This window comes from Labeo rohita, chromosome 9, assembly GCF_022985175.1.
Source record: "Labeo rohita strain BAU-BD-2019 chromosome 9, IGBB_LRoh.1.0, whole genome shotgun sequence".
Lineage (NCBI taxonomy): Eukaryota > Metazoa > Chordata > Actinopteri > Cypriniformes > Cyprinidae > Labeo > Labeo rohita.
The window spans coordinates 29174025-29195039 of NC_066877.1; the positions used below are offsets into that span (position 1 = coordinate 29174025).

Below are 21015 nucleotides of genomic sequence, written 5' to 3' on the forward strand. Positions count from 1 at the left end.
CCACCTAACAAGCAATGCCCTGTCATCTAACTACAACATCCAGTTTCTTCCAACTCAATACTGTTTTGATTAAACCAAAAAACAAAATGATAATCCGACACAATTATCCTAAATGAAAACAGACCACAGAGGAAAGCTAGTTATAAATACTAGACGACACACCAAATAATCAATATCCTTCTCTGAACTTGATGCACTCTCACTCAGTAAGAAATACAAAGGCAGCAGAAGCTCTTTGTGAAATGAATCATCATTCGATTAGCATCTCATGCAGATAAATTATCTATCCGCTAACTGAATGTAGTTGTGATTCAGTCTGATGCGCTCGATCCATACGTTTGTACTCCATGTGGCTGAGGCTGGCGGAGGCAGAAATGTGGCTGAATAATGAACAGGCCATCTGTGAAGTCCCATGATTCATTCTGCACTTGTGATGTGTTTATTGCTCACAAGACTAATAATCGCGCCATCAACTTCACTGCCAGACAGCGGCTGCTCAGCATCAATTGTCATCGCCTTTACTAATTTTCAATCGAACTTTGTCGAAAGTGTGCACTATGAAACATTTTACAATACTCTTCTGGAAGGGAAACTTTGATGTGGCGACACGGAAATTATGAGACTGGCTGTGATGTTTTCAATACTTTCTGCACTCGACATTTTAATGTAAACATCAACGCAGCAAGTTAAACCATTTACATTTTCAGACGCCAAGGTTTGGCCTTCATGAAACGATCGCTTTAAGCAGAAGGCTGAATAAGAGCGAATCATTTCTGCTTCATGGACCTCAGTCAGTGCAGACAGAATATTTAATGTGACATGAATGAAAATGAGGCTTCCTAGTTTTCAAAATCCACATTTTTTCTTTCACTAGAAGTTAGGGCCTGACCTACTGTTGAACTACTTTTAAAAATTTTTTTTTTAAAAAAGATTACTTTTATTTGGCAAGGATTCATGAAATTGATTTAAAGTGACAGTAAATACTTTTACAATGTTACAGTTTTTTTATTTCAAATAAATTTGTTTTTTTTTTTCTACTCAAATAATTTTGGTTTATTTTCTACTCATCCAAAAAATGCACCATGACAAATATGAGCAGCACAACCGTTTTCAACAATGCATTTTAAAATATATTAAAATAGAATAAGGTTTCAATTTAAATTGTAATAATATTTCACAATATTACGGTTTTTACTGCATTTTTGATTAAATAAACACAGCCTTTATAAGCAGAAGAAACTTTTTTCAAAAGCATTATAAAAATAAAAAAAAATAAAAAAAAATAAAAAAAACTTACTAGGGCTCTATGATTTCTTCTATCATTTTTTTCAATTGCAGTATCCAGTCATAAGACTGGAATTCACTGTATAACACGGAATGTCACGGAATGTGACCATTTTTGGATGAATACATCAAAAGTAGGTCAGTACATTTAAATCAAAACGCAATATGAACTACTGTCTGTGAATACTGAGCTGCAAAAATACTATTTAAATATGAATCTTGCATGTTCTGATGCTCAGTTCCATTTACTACACAAATACTGAAATGCGCGTGACATTTGCAGTCTTTTCAGCCTCCGCCGCCTCTATATACGAGTACATGAACACAAATATAATCTGTAGAACTGTATATATATTAGGGGTGTGCAAAGCAGCCGGTATTTGTATCTGTATTTGTATTTGTTGAGGGGGGGAAAAGTATTTGTATTTGCATTCGAGTAAAATTCAAAATAGGCGTAAAAATCCATTTTTTTTTTTTTTTTTGCGTTACACTTCTACACACTTTTTTTGGCTGGTGGAGGACCAAGAGATCTCAGCAGCAGCCACACTCTTTTCTATTTGGTTGCCCAAATCCATGTGAGGAGTTTCAACTAAGTTAATGGGTGACGGGAAGCTATGCTAAGGTGAACTGGGGAGTCGCTCTCTAAACGAGGGCTATTAAAATTGCTTTTGAATGCGCGCGCGCGTTTTACTTTCGGTTTCGTTTTAACGATGGCGCGAAACTCTCGGCGGTGCTAAGCGTGCATTCCACAATACAAGACATTAATTTAACAAAACTATTCAAAAGTGGTGGGACACAAACGGGATTTTGAAAAGTGTGTCCCCAGTGGAAATTACGCCCCTGCGTGAGTGGAGTTATCATTTGATGTGAGTGTATGCCAGAATGTGCGCTGTAGCACAAAATATAGTATATTTCTTCAAAAGCAGATTGTGGAGACATTTTAATTGTCCACAATCAAAAATCGTCATATCACACACCCCTAATTGCAATGTAGTTTGTGCAAATCCGGAACAGAGGTTGGTTAAGAGAGAGAGAAAAAACGGCCGGTTCCGAGTTTCAGCGGAGCAGTGTCAGTGACAGGGAGTGATTGACGACTAATATCTAAAATCTGTTAAGAATGTACAGATCGAGTTTCATTAGTTATGTAATGTTGGAGAAAACGGCGAAACTGTCACTGTATCAGCTCACAGCGGTCTGGGCAGTAGTTCGGCTAGCGAAAGTTTTGCAAAGAAATAAAAACAAGTCGCACCGCAACGATTTCTCGCACTCGCACAAATGCTTCCAAATATATTTTGAGGTCGCGCAGATTAAATTTTGGGAGCATATGCCCTGCCCCCAACCCCTCCGACTCCTGAATGTCACTAACTCACTCGCTCATGCGGGCGTGCACTGCGGTCTCATGAGGAAACGCAGCTTTTTGATATAAAGTTTTTCTTGTTCCCGAATACAAATATTTTTTTAAGTATTTGTTCGAAATAAGTATTTGTAAAAACACGCTATTTGTGCCTTTCCGAATACCGTATTCGGGTTCGGCTCCACCCCTAAATATATATATATATATATATATATATATATATATATATATAAAATCTGTATATATATATATATATATATATATATATATATATATATATATATATATATATATATAAAATCTGTATATATATATATATATATATATATAGACACATATGTGTATGTATGTGTGTATATATATATATATGTGTGTGTGTATGTATGTATACATGTATGTATATGCATAGAAAAATTAAAACAGAAAATTAAATGGAATCCAGAAAATTTTAACTGGAAAAAAACAGAACTTAAATAAATAAAACGGGAAAAAAATTAAACAGATTTCATTGGGTCCTATCTTAACAACCCCTAAATTTTGACCAATATTGTTTGTTAGATGTTTTTAACAACTTTTCTGCTAACCGAAAACAAGGTAAATATGTTAAATGAAGCTGAGAGTACTACATACCCTTACTGGTAACTAAAAGCATACAACCAACAAACTGGCCAACCAGTTAAACACACAAGGGGCAAAGTATGTGTAGAACCTTGGTAATAATGGAAGTTCCAATTCCACATGGGCTCAGTGCAGATCTTCAGCTCGTCAACATCGAGTGGAAACTGGAAACCAAACATGTGGTGGACTTCTTACAGACTATAAACAAGCTCCACCCTAACAGAGACACCTGCCAATCAGTAGCAGCTGCACAGAATTTAAAGCTACATTCCAACTTTTTATAGTAATCTTTAGAACACATGAAAGTGAATGACCTCATCCAGAGGGATATTCCTAAAATAGTAATATTCCTTATCTTAATAATGACAAAAAATATCCACCTTGGAATTACAGCTGAAATTCCTGTGTTTTGTAAGGCAAATTCAGTGTTATGATTTTACAGCCTTCCCACACTTTTGACTAATGAATTTTCATGAAAATGAAAAAATGAATACATGAAAAGGGAATAAGGGAATAAGTGAACTCAATAAATAAAAACCATTCAAATTCATACTGAATGACTCATTTATCATTCAGATGGATTTTAAAGCAATATATACCTTATACATTTCCATACAACCTTATACATTTCCATACATTTCAAGCTTTGATTATCCCCATGACTTTTGCAGTCATGGAAAGCCATTTCAAAATTCCCTCATATTTTCAGGTCTTCCATAACTGTGGGAACACTGCAATTTAGGAGCAATGCCAGATCACTGGGCAGAAAGAGCCATCACTAAACACTCAAGGACGGTTTATTCTGGAGCGACAACTCAGGAGGGACAAAACGCAGTGGGTTCCAAGGACGTGAACCCATATGTGTGAAAGAAACACAGCGCATGCCGCGATGTTAAAACGAGCTCTAAACAAGGGACTGCACTTATTGTCTCTCATTAAACGGAACGACCTTTAAAGATAGATGCGGCATACTAAAAAGAATCAGGCTCAGGTAAAAATATATTCGTTTTATGTTACGTTATACGTGTATGTCACTGAGACGCCTATAAGAGTGAACATTTCATTGACCGTACAAAACCCTAGCCAAACTTTCAGATTCTCAGTTTCAGATGTCTAGTTCCAATAATAACTTATTTATCAAACAGTGATGTTGAGGAAACCAGAGGAGTTGACGTGTTTCCTCATGTTGCAGAGACACATGGGGGTTTGAGGCAGGCTCAGGTGTGTGTGTATGTGTGTGTGATGACGCAGAGGACTGTGGTAGGTCTGGACGTGAGCCATGTTCTGCCAGTTTTGGCTTCAGGGACAGATCTGAGTACATCCCACTGCTAACAAACTGGCAAACACGAGCACTTCTTTGGAATGAGGTAATCATTTACACATGTATTTATTTCATGATTTAAATCACTTTTACGACGCATTATCAGCTCAATAAAACAGTCTTGTCAATTTGCTTGATTTCAACCCTTTAAGACCTAAGGGTAAAATAGGTCATTTTCACATATTTTGTTTATCTGACTGTAAAATTCTAAATGAATGTGCTATTTTCAAGTGCAAAATGTCATTTTTCTCAGAAAACAAAAGGCTTAAACAAAAAAAAAAAAAAAAAACACAGTTATTGATCATTAATATTGTGTGGTGAGTTTGTAAACAGAATTTATTTAGACCAAAAAAAATTCACAAAAAAGAAAAATCATGATCTAAATAATCCAACACTTCTTACTTCAAAATTCAACTATTTTACATATATACAAGTAATTTTGTTGAGGCTTTTTTATTCATACACGCGCACATTTACATATGCATACACCCATACATTTACACGCAGAGACTCATTTTAGCGATGCACACAATACATATGGAACATTTGCCAACAGAGTGCAAAAATTACTGTAATAAGCCATATATTGCTGAAAAGCGCAAGTTGTCTGCTGTCAATAGTATAAACGGTTATGGCAACCAGGTATACAGCTTGGTTTAATGTGTCAGCGCCGACACATTAGGTTTAAAACGGTTAATAACGTAACAGTTAATATAAAAACACAATAAGAATTTAGGTCTCACAGTAAATTGTTAATATATTTATAAAAAAAAAAAAAAAAAAAAAAAAACACTTTTCCTGGCTTCTTTATACACAAAAACCGATCAGTATCTGCCGATCCGATCATCGATACCGACCTTTTTAAAGCTTCCTACTAATCATGTAAAATTATTTATAGAGACACTCCAATCAGGATTTTTAGACAGGATTTCTCTTAGTCAGGGCCTGTTTTTTTTTGTTTGTTTGTTTTTTTTTTTTTTTAAAGGAGAGAGAGAGATGGGAGTTTTTTAATTTGAGGGGTGGAGGGGAGCTTTTTTTTTTTTTTTTTTTTTAAACATATATCTCACATAAATGTTTGATCATGCAGTGCATTTTTGTTTTTAGAATTGTGCAATTATTGCACAATCGCTTACACACAGCACAAGTCTGATTTCCACAAACACATTTATCCATTCTTTTGATTTCGAATCCAAACATTGTTATTGAAAATACTTTTCAGCATATTTACCGCAAACAATGCGCTGTCACTAATTCTGCACGTGCAGCACAGATTCCGTTCAGAAACGATCTCTACACTGCTGCAGATGCACCGTTCCTGGAACGCACTACTAGACTGCAACCGTGTGCAGCCTGAACACTTTAATACCTTAAAGGGGTCATCGGATGCCCATTTTCCACAAGTTGATATGATTCTTTAGGGTCTTAATGAAAAGTCTCTAATATACTTTGGTTAAAAATTCTCAATAGTTGTGTAAAACAACACCCTTTTTACCTTGTCAAAATCAGCTCTGCAAAAATCATCTCATTCTGGTCGAGGCTGCTTTAAATGCAAATGAGCTCTGCTCACCCCGCCCCTTTCTTCTCTTTGTGGAAAGATGAGCCTGTTTACTTTAGCCGCTAAACTTGCTAACTAGCACTTTATTAGGAAAAGCGATCGCAAAGATTTATAAAAAACAAAACAAAACAAAAAAAACCTTATACTCACTTCTGCTGTAAGTGAAGCTGGATCATGAATGATTCGCACGGATATATGTAGATCGGGAAGCGCATTCCCTTCACAAACAAATGTGACAAACGTAATCTACTGCATCTTCAGCGGCTCAGATGTCGGGAGTAAATGACGACACTACGTTCATTATTACATCCAGCAACACAACACCTCAATCACTCTATCGGAGATATTCTTGTCTAACTTACATCCCTGCTCCGGCATCGAAACAAAGAGGGCGGACTGTTACACCTGATCTGAGGTAAAATGCTCATTTCAATCAACTATCGTGGACATGACAGGCATCTGAGAAAGGCTCGATTTGAAAAAGGGAATATTATTTTTTACATATTTTTAATCCCCCAAGGGATTATTGTCCAATAATGATTGGTAACCGATCAATCGGACCAGCCCTAAAAAATTGACAAGAATTTTTTTTTTTTTTTTGAGCAGAAAATGTAAGTGCAGCCTAAATGTGAAGACTAAAAGCCAGCCAACATATAAACAATTACAATTATTTAACAAAAAGAATAAATATAGCGAGAAAAGTACATTTTTGATGTGAAATGAAAATACTGGCAAGGAAAGTGTAAAATTGGACTACTGGCTTCAAAAGAAATAAATCTTTACTGCAAAGACATAGCAGATTTATTTGGAGGTGACAGTGGGCTGTAGTGATGTCACCCACACCACAGCTGACATATGTTTGTATGCTGTGGAGTGAGTAGATGCTTTCCCCCTCCTGACCCGCTCTCGCTCCTAAGCCTGTGCAGAGGGCTGGAGCGACGCGATAAAGAAGACATTTGTAGGATGCTACCCCTGTTACACAATCTCCCTCAGGCCTGCAAACACAATGTTTCCATCTTGTGCACCTCACTGGCTCTTTTCTCAAATGGCCAAAAGCAGCAGATGTGGTGGTGAGGCTGAGGGGGCTCTATTCTATTTCGGGACATTTTTACAATCCCATCTTATTTGATACAGTTCCGTCTTAGCAGAAGTCATTTCAAAAGGGGGACAAAACATGATGACATGAGGATTTTTGTTGACATTACATATATGCTCCAGGGACAACATACAGATTTATCTGTATAGCACAAGCTAAACAAGACAGCCCATATTTGGAATAAGAAGGCAGAGTGGACCCAGGGGATTTAATCCGGTTATCATCCACATCTCTCTTAAAAGGTCAAACGGAGCGATTAAAAGGCTGAAAGCCAAGAAAACCAATGTGTGCAGAGTAGGGCCGAGGGATACAGCCAAAAACATCTATTTCAATATTTAGCTTTTCAATGACATTTGATATATAGCTTGAGATTTATGTATTTTTGCTCTGAAAAGGCTTAAACGGCTGATTTTTTTTTTATTTCAACAGGGGAAGCACTGCAGCTGATAAAATTCACAGGATAAACACAAGGAAAATTGATAATTACAAATAAAAATAATAAATTATATTTAATATTTTAAATAAAGCTGTCACTAACGATTATTTTGGTAAGCGAGTAATTGGCCGAATATTCGGATGATTAATCGAGTAAACGGATAGCCAAATATTAAAAACTAAATAGATATTTGAGGTTTATGAATAAAACCAATGAACAGAATCTTGTTGGTGTTTGAATAGTGTTCATGATCTTTAACAATCTGTTAAAATAAAGTGCTTTTTGTCATGTTGGCGGTGACACATTTCTTGCAATAGCAGCTTATCACAAATATTATATTTGGCTTTTCCAGCCTCTGATCGCAAGTGTAGCCAAACTCTGAAGTGCTTAGATTAGCGAGCAATGTCCTGGCAGATCGCTATCGCTAGGTCGGGTTCTCACAGATTTAAAAAAAAAAAAAAAAAAAAAGCATACAAAGGAATCAATATGCGGAATCAAAATTTTAACTTTACAACAAGTACCCGATTCCTGAACTTAAGTATCCGATTCTGGAATTGGAAACAATTTTTGATTCCCAACCAAACGTGCTCATCTACTGAATTTACATAGAAAAACAATGGCAAAGCAGTGCAAGTGTAATGGAAAAACAGACCCTTATTCAACTAATAATTTGCTTAATCCACTCACATGTGGCATTTTAAATTATTATTAGATTGTTAAATCCATTTAATAGTCTATGAACACTGTTATCTGCCACATAAAAGGGCATTTAAGTTTATATTGTCAGAAAAAATAGCTAAAGAGACGTTGTGAATATTCAACATATCGCCTACTCCAGTGCTGTAACGGCAGATCTGCAAAGCAGAGCTCAGGTGCTGACAAATACAGAAATTTCCATCAAACTGATGAGCTGCTGGCACTGAACTTGTGTTTTATGAAACAGCAGGGTGACAATCACAAACGGGCCGTTTCTGGAGAAAGACATTTGATCAGTTAAACAGGAGGGAACACCCAGTTGCCATTAGCCAAAACAGCCATTTTTCCCTACTGTGAAACTGCAAAACAAGGATATTAAGATGACAAATGCTTCCCAAGTGACCACAAAGGCACAAATTACCTCTGAGACTGAAAACAAATATTTAGATGAAGTTAAAAGCTTCCGATAAACAGCTGTGTGCAGGGACACGGAAAGCAACATAGATCTGCAGGGCTTTAGAGAGAACAGCAGCGTTTATTTACGTACCGTCTGGCTCTCGGGGAAATCCATTTTTATCAACTTGTGGGCGCATTCTTCGAAGTCCAAACTGTGAAAATAAAACGTGAAAACGTCACCTTCTGCATCTCATGTGCTAATGAAACACATTGAGTTTAAACAGACCCCATGATATGCATGCAATTTCAATACATTACATATAACTTCAGTGCATAATTAATTCAATGTAATATATTAAATATAAACCAGACTGCATTCAAATTAAGCAAAACAGCATCAGAGGGCATCATCTGTTGAAGGTTAACAAGGGGAACACCATGATCAGAATAATAATATAGCTCTAACACCCCGAAGATATTACAAAATATGTCCGCTCTGAAGAGGATTGAGGATTTCTATCTTAAGCAGGCTGGCTCTTTTGCCATCCTGGGATTGTGTTGGCTCTTCAGTGCTTCATTTAAGGTCAGACCAAGATTCTCTCGCTTCAAAGCCACACACAAACGACTCTCACAACCCATTTCTGTATAATGAATCAGTCACGATAACTACAATCAGGGGTCTGACCAAAAAAAAAAAAAAAAAAAAAAAAAAAAAACACAACCAAATCCTATACCTAATTTTTGTATATTTTTAGACATTGCTTTGCCGAAAAACACAATAAATATATTTTAAGGAACATTTTTGCATTATTTGTGCATTTTTAGGCATTATATTTTCCTTAAAAAGAAAATTAATTTATTTTAAGGACAAATATTTTAATATTTTGATAAGGAAGAAAAACAATGGCCATTTGTTATTATTATGTGTGTGTGTGTGTGTGTGTGTGTGTATATATACACACACATATACATATATATAAAATAATGTATATATGTAAGAGAAATGTTATTTATGTCCAAAATATTTATATTCATATATAATATAAATTATATAAAAAATATATAAAAATATAAATAAATACATAAACTTGTAAACATTTCTTAAGTATATACATGAATGTGTTTGTATTTGCATATACATAATTACACACAGTACACACACACAAATATATGGCAAACCCGTTGGATAGCCCTACTATATTCATATAAAAATTAACCTAAATTTTTTTCGTATGTATGTGTAAAATTTCACCTAAAAATAGATTTGTTTCTCTTATATTAATATAACAACTCACCCAAAATATATTTTTTTTTCTTTTGTATATTCGTATGAAAAGTCACCCAAAATTTAAAAAATAAAAAAGGCAAAGGTTTGTATGTATGAATTGGATGAATGAATCGGTCAGGATCATCAAGAAAGAGGTATTTTAATCAAGAAAATATACTTTATCAAGAAAATCAAAATTAAAATAAATATAAAATACATCTATGCGCTATACCCATTATGTTTGACTTAATACTGTCATTTAAATTACATAGGGCTTGGTTATACAAAAGTCTTTCTACACTTTGCTAGTGCAAAGCAAACTAAAGCAGTGGCCATTAGTCTTGCATCTCTTTCAGACATTTTTGCCAGAATTTTGCATCTATCAGTTACTTTCACAATCTGCTGACAAACACAGTCATGTGAGACCAACAGATACTAATCTCTCCTGCACACAAAACAAAACAGCCCAAGAAACAAACTCAGCTAAATGCTTTAGTTTACGGAGTGGAAATGCGGTGAAGTCTGACCAGACTAGAATCTGAATATTTCTGTTCTAAATAAAGTTCACTCTGCTCTACTTCTTTAATGTTTGAATGCTGTGCCAAGACCACTTCAAAGGGCAGGGGCAGCCAAAAAGAGAGGGACGTGACAGCTAGACCTGACACTACAGGTCCCATGGTGCACAGTTAGCCACCAGGACTACTCCATATAACTGCCAGTCAACCCAGTCCCTATCCACATCAACACACAGCAGTACACAGCCAGTATCAGAAATTTTGATATCAAGACCTTATTTAAAGTACAAATCTTGTTTATATATATATATATATATATATATATGTGTGTGTTTTTAAATTCAGTCTTAGATTAAAAATTAAAAAAGTCTTACAAAATTACTTTTTATTATTTAATAAAATAATTATTACTACAAAGCGTTTTCGTTTCAGTTTTTGGTAAAGTGCGGTTAAGGGTTCGAAATTACTTTTTATTATATATAAAAGTTATATCTGACTCTGTTGCATAGAACTGAATAAAAATAAAATATTGATATTTAATATTAATATGATATAATATATTTTCTCTCCAATTTTACTGCGTTACTTTCAATAAATATGTGGTTGTTTTATTGGCTTGTTTTTGTTACTGTGAAATAAAAGTACTCATATCATGAAATAAATTTTTGGTCATATCGCCCAAAAAGTAGAGACAATTGTAATGTTACATAACATTTCTATTTTAAAATAAATGCTGTTCTTTTGAACTTTATATTCATCAAGGAATCCAGCAAAAAAAAAAAGTTACACTGCATTTTAAACATTTTTAAAATCATTTTAAAATAGCATTTTAAAATACATTACATTTAAAAACAGTTCTTTTAAAGGGGTCATCAGATGCCCATTTTCCAGAAGTTGATATGATGCTTTAGGGTCTTAATGAAAAGTCTATAATGTACTTCTCAATGGTTGTGTAAAACAGCACCCTTTTTACCTTGCCAAAACGAGCTCTGCAAAAATCATCCCATTCTGAGGGACTGTTCCTTTAAATCCAAATGAGCTCTGCTCACCCCGCCCCTCTCTTCTCTCTGTGGAGTGACAAGATGCTCTGAGAGATTGTTTACTTTAGCCGTGAAACTGGCTAAGTAGCACGTTATTAGGAAAGGTGATTGCAGAGATTCATAAAAAAATTCTTATACTCACTTCTGCTGTAAGTGAAGCTGGATCACAAATGATTTGTGCGAACATGGATGCATTTATGTAGAGGGAGGTGCATTCCCTTCACAAACAAATGTAATCTACTGCATCTTTAGCGGCTCAGAGGTCGGGAGTAAATGACGACCACTATGTTCATTATTACATCCAGCAACACAACACCTCAATCGCTGAATCCGAGATATTCTTGTCTAACTTGCATCTTGCATCTAACTTGAGGTAAGACGCTCATGTCAATCAACTATCGTGGGAGCAGCCTCTGTTGGTGTGATGCCACACCGACAGGCATCTGAGAATGGCTCGATTTGAAATAGGGGATATTATTTTTACAGATTAATTCAACTGTACATACACTGCCAACACACAATGTTCAAACAATGTGTAAAAGTGAAGTTTGCATCTGATGACCCCTTTAAATTGCAGAAATATTTCACAATACTGGTTTACAAAATTTTTAAACAAAGCATAAGACACTTCTTTATATAATATTCAAAAAGCAGCTCTTTAAATCAATTTAAAGGAGAAATTATTTTCCAGGAAAAAAAAAAAAAATACAGATAATGTACTCACCCCCTTGTCATACAAGATGTTCATGTCTTTCTTTCTTCAGTCGTAAAGAAATTATGTTCTTTGAGGAAAACATTTCAGGATTTTTCTCCATATAGTGGACTTCAATGGTGCCCCGAGTTTGAACTTCCAAAATGTAGTTTAAATGCAGTTTCAAGGGGTTCTAAACAATCCCAGCCGAGGAAGAAGGGTCTTATCTAGCAAAACAATCGGTTATTTTCTTAAAAAAAAAAAAAAAAAAAAAAAAAAAAAAACTCAGGTTCAAGACAGCTAGGGTATGTCGAAAAACTCCCATCTCTTTTTCTCCTCCAACTTCAAAATCATCCTACATCACTGCAGAGGTACAAACCCAGTGTTTACAAAGTGAACGCGCAAGGAGGGTCAAACATCCTTTACATCCTTTACAGCGATGTAAGGCGATTTTGAAGCCTTCTTCCAAGCCTGGGATCGTTTAGAGCGTTATGAAGCTCCATTTAAACTGCATTTGGAAGTTCAAAATCATGGGCACCATAGAAGACCACTATATGGAGAACATTCCTGAAACTGTTTCCTTAAAAAACAATTTCTTTACGCCTGATAAAAGAAAGACATGAACATCTTGGATGACAAGAGGTGAGTAAATTATCTGTAAATATTTGTTCTGGAAATGAACTTTTTCTAAAGCATCCTTGCTGAATAAAAACACTGGTTTCTTTCTAAAAACCAAACTAACCAGATTTTTAAACAGTAGTGTATGACAATGTCAAAACGGCCAAACTTAGACACTGTTTTCCACTCTCTTCCCATTCTTTCCTTTCTTTTCTATATAAAAAGAAAGAAACCCACACAATGGGAATCACAGGGTTGTGCCACAAAACCAATGCACTTGATTTCAACTGAAAAATAGCTGGGGCTAATCTAATTTCCTACTGGGTCATACTTTTTCCTGTCCATACACGAGCCTTGCCTCAGGGCGGGGGATTTGTGGGCCAAATCAGTTTCATCCCATCCTCAAAGGCAGTTTGTAGAAAGGCAGAGTGAGAACCTTTGTAGTGCCTTTCTCTTTTAGCTCTGCCCTCTTTCTGCACTCAGGCCAGTTAACAGAGAGACCGGGCGACCCCTCACTGAGCTGCAGTAGAGCACTGTGAGAGACCAGGTTTGTTTAAAGAGGTGAATCCAGCTGCCAGCGGACAAGTTTAAAGACATTAAGGAAGCTAGTTGACTCCCAGCTGGTGAAATATTTAAAAGCTTGTTACACAGCAGTTGAATGTTGAATGAATGAAGCCTCACTGGAAGCTGTGTGTCATGTTAGACGTGTTCCCGTGCAGCCGCGATCGCATGCGGAGTACATGCACTTAAAGAAAACCAGATTAAATGAAGCTAGTATGCATGTAAAGCCTGATTCTGACTGCTCTAAGTTCTAGATACAGAATCAGCCTCTGCTGCATCTTTAACGTGCGAGTGCTCGGCATCCCCGAGGCGCTGAGAGGTTTAGTGCTTTCAAACATTCTCTGCAATAGAGGCCTTTTTAAAGCTCCAGGTCAATAGAAGTGGAAAAGGGAAGCTGTGAGGATGCCTGTGAATCCACACACACACAGCGAGAGAACAGTGTGTGATCTGGTGCCTGCTAGGGATGCATAAATATTCATGCTAGATTCACAGTGATTTTGCAGGTGATAGAAAAAGTAAGTCACATTGTGATTACTTTAAAGCACTTCTTATTTAACCATTAAGTTTCCTTAAGCCTCATTAGGCATTTTGCCAACATTTCCCTGGTCTCAAGACTCATCATTACGAGGCTGTGAAGGTAAATGTTGTGACAGCACCTCTGATTTAAACTTTAGTAGCACAAATTGCACTAATAGATAAAGATTGTGAGTTCAGTTCATTTATCGTGAATCAGCTGAAACGGTCAATGTGAATTAACTGCACTCGGTTTAACAATTTTCTTGCATCATATTCAAAAACGTGCAATATAAACGGTTCACAAGACTATGCATGTTAACTATTCCAGTGTTTTAGTGACAATTCATATTTTATTAAATAAAAATTATTATAAATGAACAATACACAATTATAAATTAAAAAAATAAAAAAAACAAATTAATATTTATTATTTTATTAAATAATAAAAAGTAATTTTGTAAGAATGGTTGATTTAACTTCATTTTAATGATACTGAATTTAAAAAACAAGCCAATAATCACCACACATTTCTTGAAAGTAACACAATAAAATTGTAGAGAAATTAAATAAATATTTTATTTTTATTCAGTTCTATGCAATAGATTCAGATATAACTGTTTTTTAAAATGATAAAAAGTTTCGAACCCTAAACCACACTTAGCCAAAAACCAAAAACGCTTTGATTTTTTTTTTTTTTTTTTCAAAAATAAAATTTTATTTTGTATGACTTTTTAATTTAACTCAATTTTTATTATACTGAATTAAAAAAAATGCAACCCAATAAAATAACCATACATTTATTCAAAGTAACACAATAAAACACATTGGAGGGAAAATATATTAGTACAACTTATTAACATTAATTATTCATTATTCAGTTCTATGCAACAGAATCAGATATAACTGTTTTTTTAATAATTAAAAGTAATTTCGAACCCTAAACCACACTTCACTGAAAACCGAAAGCACTTTGTAATAATTATTTATTATTTTAATATAATACAATATAATATAATTTTTTGTAAGACTTTTTAATTTAACGTAATAATTTTAATGATACTAAATTTGAAAAAACACAAGCGAATAAAATAACCGCACATTTATTAAAAGTAATAAAATTAGAAAGAAATATATATTAATATTAAATATCAATATTTTATTTTTATTCAGTTCTATCAACAGAATCAGATATTTTTTATACCAAATAATGTATAGTCCTACAAAGCTATTATTTAGCTATTATTATTGTTATTATTATTATTATTATTATTATTATATTATATATTATAATAATAATAATAATAATAATAATAATTATTATTATTATTATTATTATTATTATTATTATACTATGTAGATTTTTTAAAATAATTATTATGCTTGTTGTTTAGGGTTGTTATACTTAATTTAAAAAAATTAAATAAACTTAAAATAAAATAAAAAAAAAAAAACGGTAACTAAACTAGTTATTGACCTTACAACACAGGATGAATGTCCTTAAATTCACAATAAACTCCTAAGTAACCTAAAATTTATGTTGATATGATATAATTAAATGTTGGAGATTGTTGGAATGCTGGAAAAAAGCTCATGAACATGTTACGCTTCAACAACCCAAATATCAATATGAATATATGCATTAAATATCAAAATATCAAAAACCTGAAAAACTCATAGGACATTCACACTGAGAAAGAGTCCTGTGATGTCGAGGCAAACAGACTTGTGCTGATTCCTCCTACTCTCGTCAATCAGCGCCTGAATTGTTGTTTAAAGATTTTTCAAACCCTCTTGGTATCAAAGGATAACTGATTTTGAAGTCTTTCACCACAGCGATTTCTGATGTGTGACGGCACTTCTGCTGCTCCGCGCCGACGAAATTCAATTAAAAACAACTAATCTGAAACGTCATTAATTCAATCCGCGTACTGTGGCCCTCAGGGACTTCAGGAGCTTGGGTTCAAAAACAAGAAATAACAGCCTCATCTCTACACTCAAATCTAGGTTGTTTTCAATCCCAGACAAAAACAAGCCTGTGCACAGACTATTTCTGGTGGCTTTTAGAGCCGCTCCCGTTCTGCTGACGGAGGCACGGAAGACGACACAGAAGCATTGGATCACATGACGCACGCACTCACCTTGACTGGATGGCGAGGTAAATCGTTCGACGGAATGCAACCAAGTTCACCTCTGTCTGGTCAAATATGGTGACTTTCTCTTGTTCTAAATAAAGAGAATGAAAAGTCAGTACAGTTAAACAGGACGAGACTGGCTGAAGTTTGAGTCATATGATATGTCTCCCTCCAGAGGTCAATAGCACTTGTTCTTTGCAGAGTTATTTTAATTCACAGGTTCACAGCCTTCTTTGATGAAGCAATTAACACAGCTAAGCTCATCTGATCACAGGAACGGAACTGAAGAACAGAGAGACTCACAGCTTACACCGTCTGCGCTCAATGACAGGGAGCTCTTGAACCTTCACATTATAATCAATGAGACATCTGACAGAAGTGACAAATGCAAGAATAGAGTGGCCGATGTATTTGGTACAAAGGAGTCATTCCATGAAAACATTCATTCATTTTCTTTTCAAAATTATATTATATATATATATATATATATATATATATATATATATATATATATATATATAATATATATATATATATATATTTATTTGTTTACAAATGTAGATATAAAAACATTATTGTTGCATTAACTAAAACCATAAAAAATGTTACTTGAAATAAGTTGATTAATAAAATAAAATATAAAATAAAAACAAATATACACCAGTCAAAAGTTTTTGAACAGTAAAAAGCGCCTTTTAAAGAATTCTCTTCTGCTCACCACAGCAAAAGCAGTAATATTGTGAAATATTTTTACTATTTAAAATAACTGCTTTGTATTTGAATACATTTTAAAATGTAATTTATTCCTGTGATCAAAGCTACATTTTCTACATCATTACTCCAGTCTTCAATGTCACATGATCCTTCAGAAATCATTCTAATATGCTGATTTGCTATTATTATTATTATTATTATTATTATCATCATCAATATTTAAAACAGTTGAGTATTTTTTTTTTTCAGAGTTTCTTTGATGAATACAAAGATCCAAAGATCAGCATTTATCTGAAATAAAAAAGCTTTTGTAATATTACACACTATACCATTCAAAAGCTTGGAGTCAGTATTTTTTTTTTTTTTAAATTGTAGAAATTCTTTTATTTAGCAAAGATACTTTAAACTGGTCAAAAATGAAGATAAAGGCATTTATAATGTTACAAAAGATTTCTATTTCAGATAAATTCTGTTTTCCTGAACTTTCTATTCATCAAAAAAACCTGAAAAAAAAAAAAAAAATTCTACCCAGCATTTTTCAACATAATAATAATAATAAAATGTTTTTGAGCAGCAAATCAGCATATTATAATGATTTCTGAAGGATCATGTGACTGATGTAATGATGCTAAAATTTCAGCTTCACAGGAAATCACAGGAATAAATTACAATCGGAATTATATTCAAACAAAACAGTTATTTTAAATAAAAATATTTTAAAATTTTACTGTGTTTGCTGTATTTTGTATGAAATAGGTGAACAGAAGAAACTTTTTATAAAAGTGTAAAATATAAAAATTTCATCTAGTTGCCCAAATTTCATATTTTTGTTTAGTTTAAGTAATAAATAAACTAAAACTAATAAATAAAAATATGTACACATTAAAAAAATAATAAAAAACATAAAAACACAACAAAATTACTTTAGAATTAAAGTGAAAACAGAAAATATAAAAACTGACTGACAGAGCAACTAGTTTATAGTGAATCTTGCTAAACATGCTCGACTGTACAGGTAAATAGGACATCAAAGTAACCATCATCCATTTCCGTACTGAGGTTTCTTACCGGCATAGTAACGCAAATGTTCAACAGAACCGCATTCTTGCATCGTATTGCCCAAGCATCTGCATTTGCATACTTCTATAAAGTTGTTTCTATCTTAGACTACATTACATCTGTTTTAAGTGCAAGAAACATTGTTAGTGGACCTCAGAGAGGGAAAAGAAACAAGTTATGATCCCTTTAATGCCTGCAACACAATGTGCTACAGTCTAGAACAGGCAATCTCCTGACAGCCATAGTGTTTTATGCAGTTTCTCCTCAGCTCAAGACCCAAGAGACCATATGAGCAGGATTATCTAGGGGAACTAATGCAAAGCATTGTCCTCAAACACTGGCACTCGCATAAGAATAAGAACAAGGCTCATAAATGACAGAGGATAGCGCCACCAAGCCACATCCTAACACTGAATATTAATACAACCGTGCCCATTTTCTCTAACTATACGGCGGTGCATGTGACACATTGTACATATTTTAAATTAATACCTTCTCCAGCTGCCTCTTCATCTTCATCATCATCATCATCGTCATCCTCATCATCTCCACTGCCGCCAGCGTCGTCACCAGAATCACTGCTTCCTTCGTCAAGAATTTCTGAGGTACGAAAATAAGACAGATCAATTACATTTTAAGCTTGAACATTTGAACATTTGTTATATAACAAATCTCTGTAACACTTTACAATAAGGTGTCATTGGTTAACATAAAATAATGTATTTACAATGGATTTATTATGCATTTATTAATTTTTGTTAATGTTAGTTATTTTGTTAATGTTGTTTATTGTTAGTATATGTTAGTTCACAGTGCACGAACTAATGTTAAACACAACTTGTGATTTTGATAATGCATTAGTAAATGCTGAAATTAACATTAACATCAAGATTTATAAATGCTGTAGAAGTATTGTTCATTCTTAAATCATGTTAACTAATCAAGCTTATTGTAAAGCGTTACCAAAATATCTTTATTAAAAAACACAATAAAATGCTTTGTAACTTTATATGTTGGTCAGATGAATGTTATTATAGGTTTATTTACATTTTTTATTTCAATTTCAAATTTCAGTTTAGTTTGAGCTAATCTTGATGGTGCATAAATTGCTTTACTTTAATTGGTAATTTTGAAAATGCCTTTTATTGCTTTTATTTAGATTTTAGCACCACAAACTCTTCCATTTGTCAAGTTGAGGTTTCAAATATTTTCTTAAAATACCCCCATGAAAGGTTTTTTTTTTTTTTTTTACCCTCAGAAATTCTGTGTTGTGTATTTAAAATGTTCTGGTTATCAAATGAAGGCATAAAACATTAATTTTATAAATTTTGGAACAGGGTCATTTTTATAAACCGTTTTATAAACTTTTATAAATATTACTTTCTCTTGTGGACTATATGTAAATGTCTGCAAGATGTACGTACACTTTTGACCTCAACTGTATAAGAATTAAATTTCATTTAATTGACTGAACATTTATAGATTGTTTTATTAAAAAAAAAAAAAAACACTACTGTTATTTTTTTAACAATTATAACATTGTGCTTCCTATCTTATTGAATGGTTCTGGTCCAAAAAAAGCTGGACCAGACATTTATTTTTTATTTTTTTTTGTCTTTAGTGAATGTTTGTAGTGGAGAGCCTGCAAAAGTGAAGGGACAGATGAGTTGCATTATCGTAAATAAATTTAAGTCTCCAACAATTTAATTTTCATCCTACTTGGGATTTGACTTTAGGAAAAAGTGACAAGCGTAACACAAACACACTCTCATTTCTGCCCAGGTCTCCCATTGGCAACTTAGGTCACAACTATGTCCTGTCCCTGTCTCCACTGCCCAACGATTCCACTAGCTTTGCTTCTCAAGCCGTAAATGGAGTAATCATTTCTGCATCAGAGAACAAGCATCTCCAATTGTCGCAATCAAGGGCCACCATTTCAGCTTCCTGTACCATATGGCTGTCTCCAGTCCGTCGTACAATTAGTACACAATTAAAATTCAAATGCTCTAGCAGAGACGGTGCATCAGAGGGCATCTCTTTTAATAGGCAGTAATGAGAAGAATGGAGAATGCGTACAGCAAAAGAATCATTAACTCACCCCGTTTAATTGCTTTGTACTTCTCCTCGTTCTCCAGGAAGTTGGGATCCAACTTGAAGACATCTGCAAAAGGAATATTGTTGATGTAAAGCAGACATTCGTTTGCAATTACACGTTTCGCAGCAATTAAGTCAGTGCCAACGAGATGTAATCAGAGGCAATTACCCATAAAGAAGAATTTGCTGTGTATTAGACGTAATACATAAAAAGAGCTTAATGTGATAATGGCTGTTCGTGCTCCCCAAAGGGCCGCTTGTATGGATTTTCAATTAGCGCACTTTGTCTCAGAAGCCTCGGAAAAGATGCTTATCCGCAAACATCGGTACAGACAGTGGCTAAATATGAGAACTGAGAGAGCAAAACCCTCAATTACACACAGACAGAGCGAGGACTGCAGCCTCTGGTTTGAGAGTGTGCCTTGCCTCGTGGGTGGCTTTACAGAGAAGGAAGTCATCCATTATGATCACATCAAGGTAATTAGCCGCTAAACATGAGAAATTGAGGCCTGGCAGGTTAGGTGAGTAAGGTAGCGAATCTTACACACTCAATTCCTTCAGGAGCAATGATGAAAACACCAATGCTTTTAAACAAAACAGTGCAAATTAAAAACCTAAAGCATGTGTTTTGTCAAAACTGACACATTTTGGTATTAAAATTCATATTCCTGAAATCTTAAATTAGTACTTCAATGATAGTTCACTGGAGTACCTTACTATTTGACATTTTTAGCAACCACTCATATGAAATGGCATGTAGAAGCGCAGCCAATCTTACTTAAGATGTCTTCTGTGTTGTAATCGTCCTCTAGAGGAAGCATGTGTGTGAACTGGTCCTCTTCCTCCACTAGGTCAAGCCCTTCTGGGACGATGGGGTGGTCCTTAAACCCATCCTTCCTGATGGCAAACATCACCTCAATCATGTACTGCACACGCTTATCTATCTCCGACTCGTGCAAGATGTTTCTCAGACGTTCAAAGATAGCTGAAAAAAATGACAGTGTAGATATAACACAAGATAAAATCAACCACTCAATAACAATAACAAAAAA

At 34.3% G+C, this 21015-nt stretch overlaps 1 protein-coding gene across 1 annotated transcript in view; it reads right to left on the reverse strand.

Annotated features, from left to right (window-relative positions):
- cwc22 (CWC22 spliceosome associated protein homolog) overlaps nt 1-21015 on the reverse strand; it is a 55510-nt gene that overhangs the window by 15389 nt on the left and 19106 nt on the right. Inside the window, exons 11-15 of the mRNA XM_051118299.1 lie at nt 20742-20948; nt 19968-20030; nt 18362-18469; nt 16103-16187; nt 8908-8968 (exon numbers count right to left, since the gene is read on the reverse strand). Of these exons, the coding sequence (XP_050974256.1) occupies nt 8908-8968; nt 16103-16187; nt 18362-18469; nt 19968-20030; nt 20742-20948 (524 nt within the window). The remainder of the gene's footprint in view (nt 1-8907; nt 8969-16102; nt 16188-18361; nt 18470-19967; nt 20031-20741; nt 20949-21015) is intronic.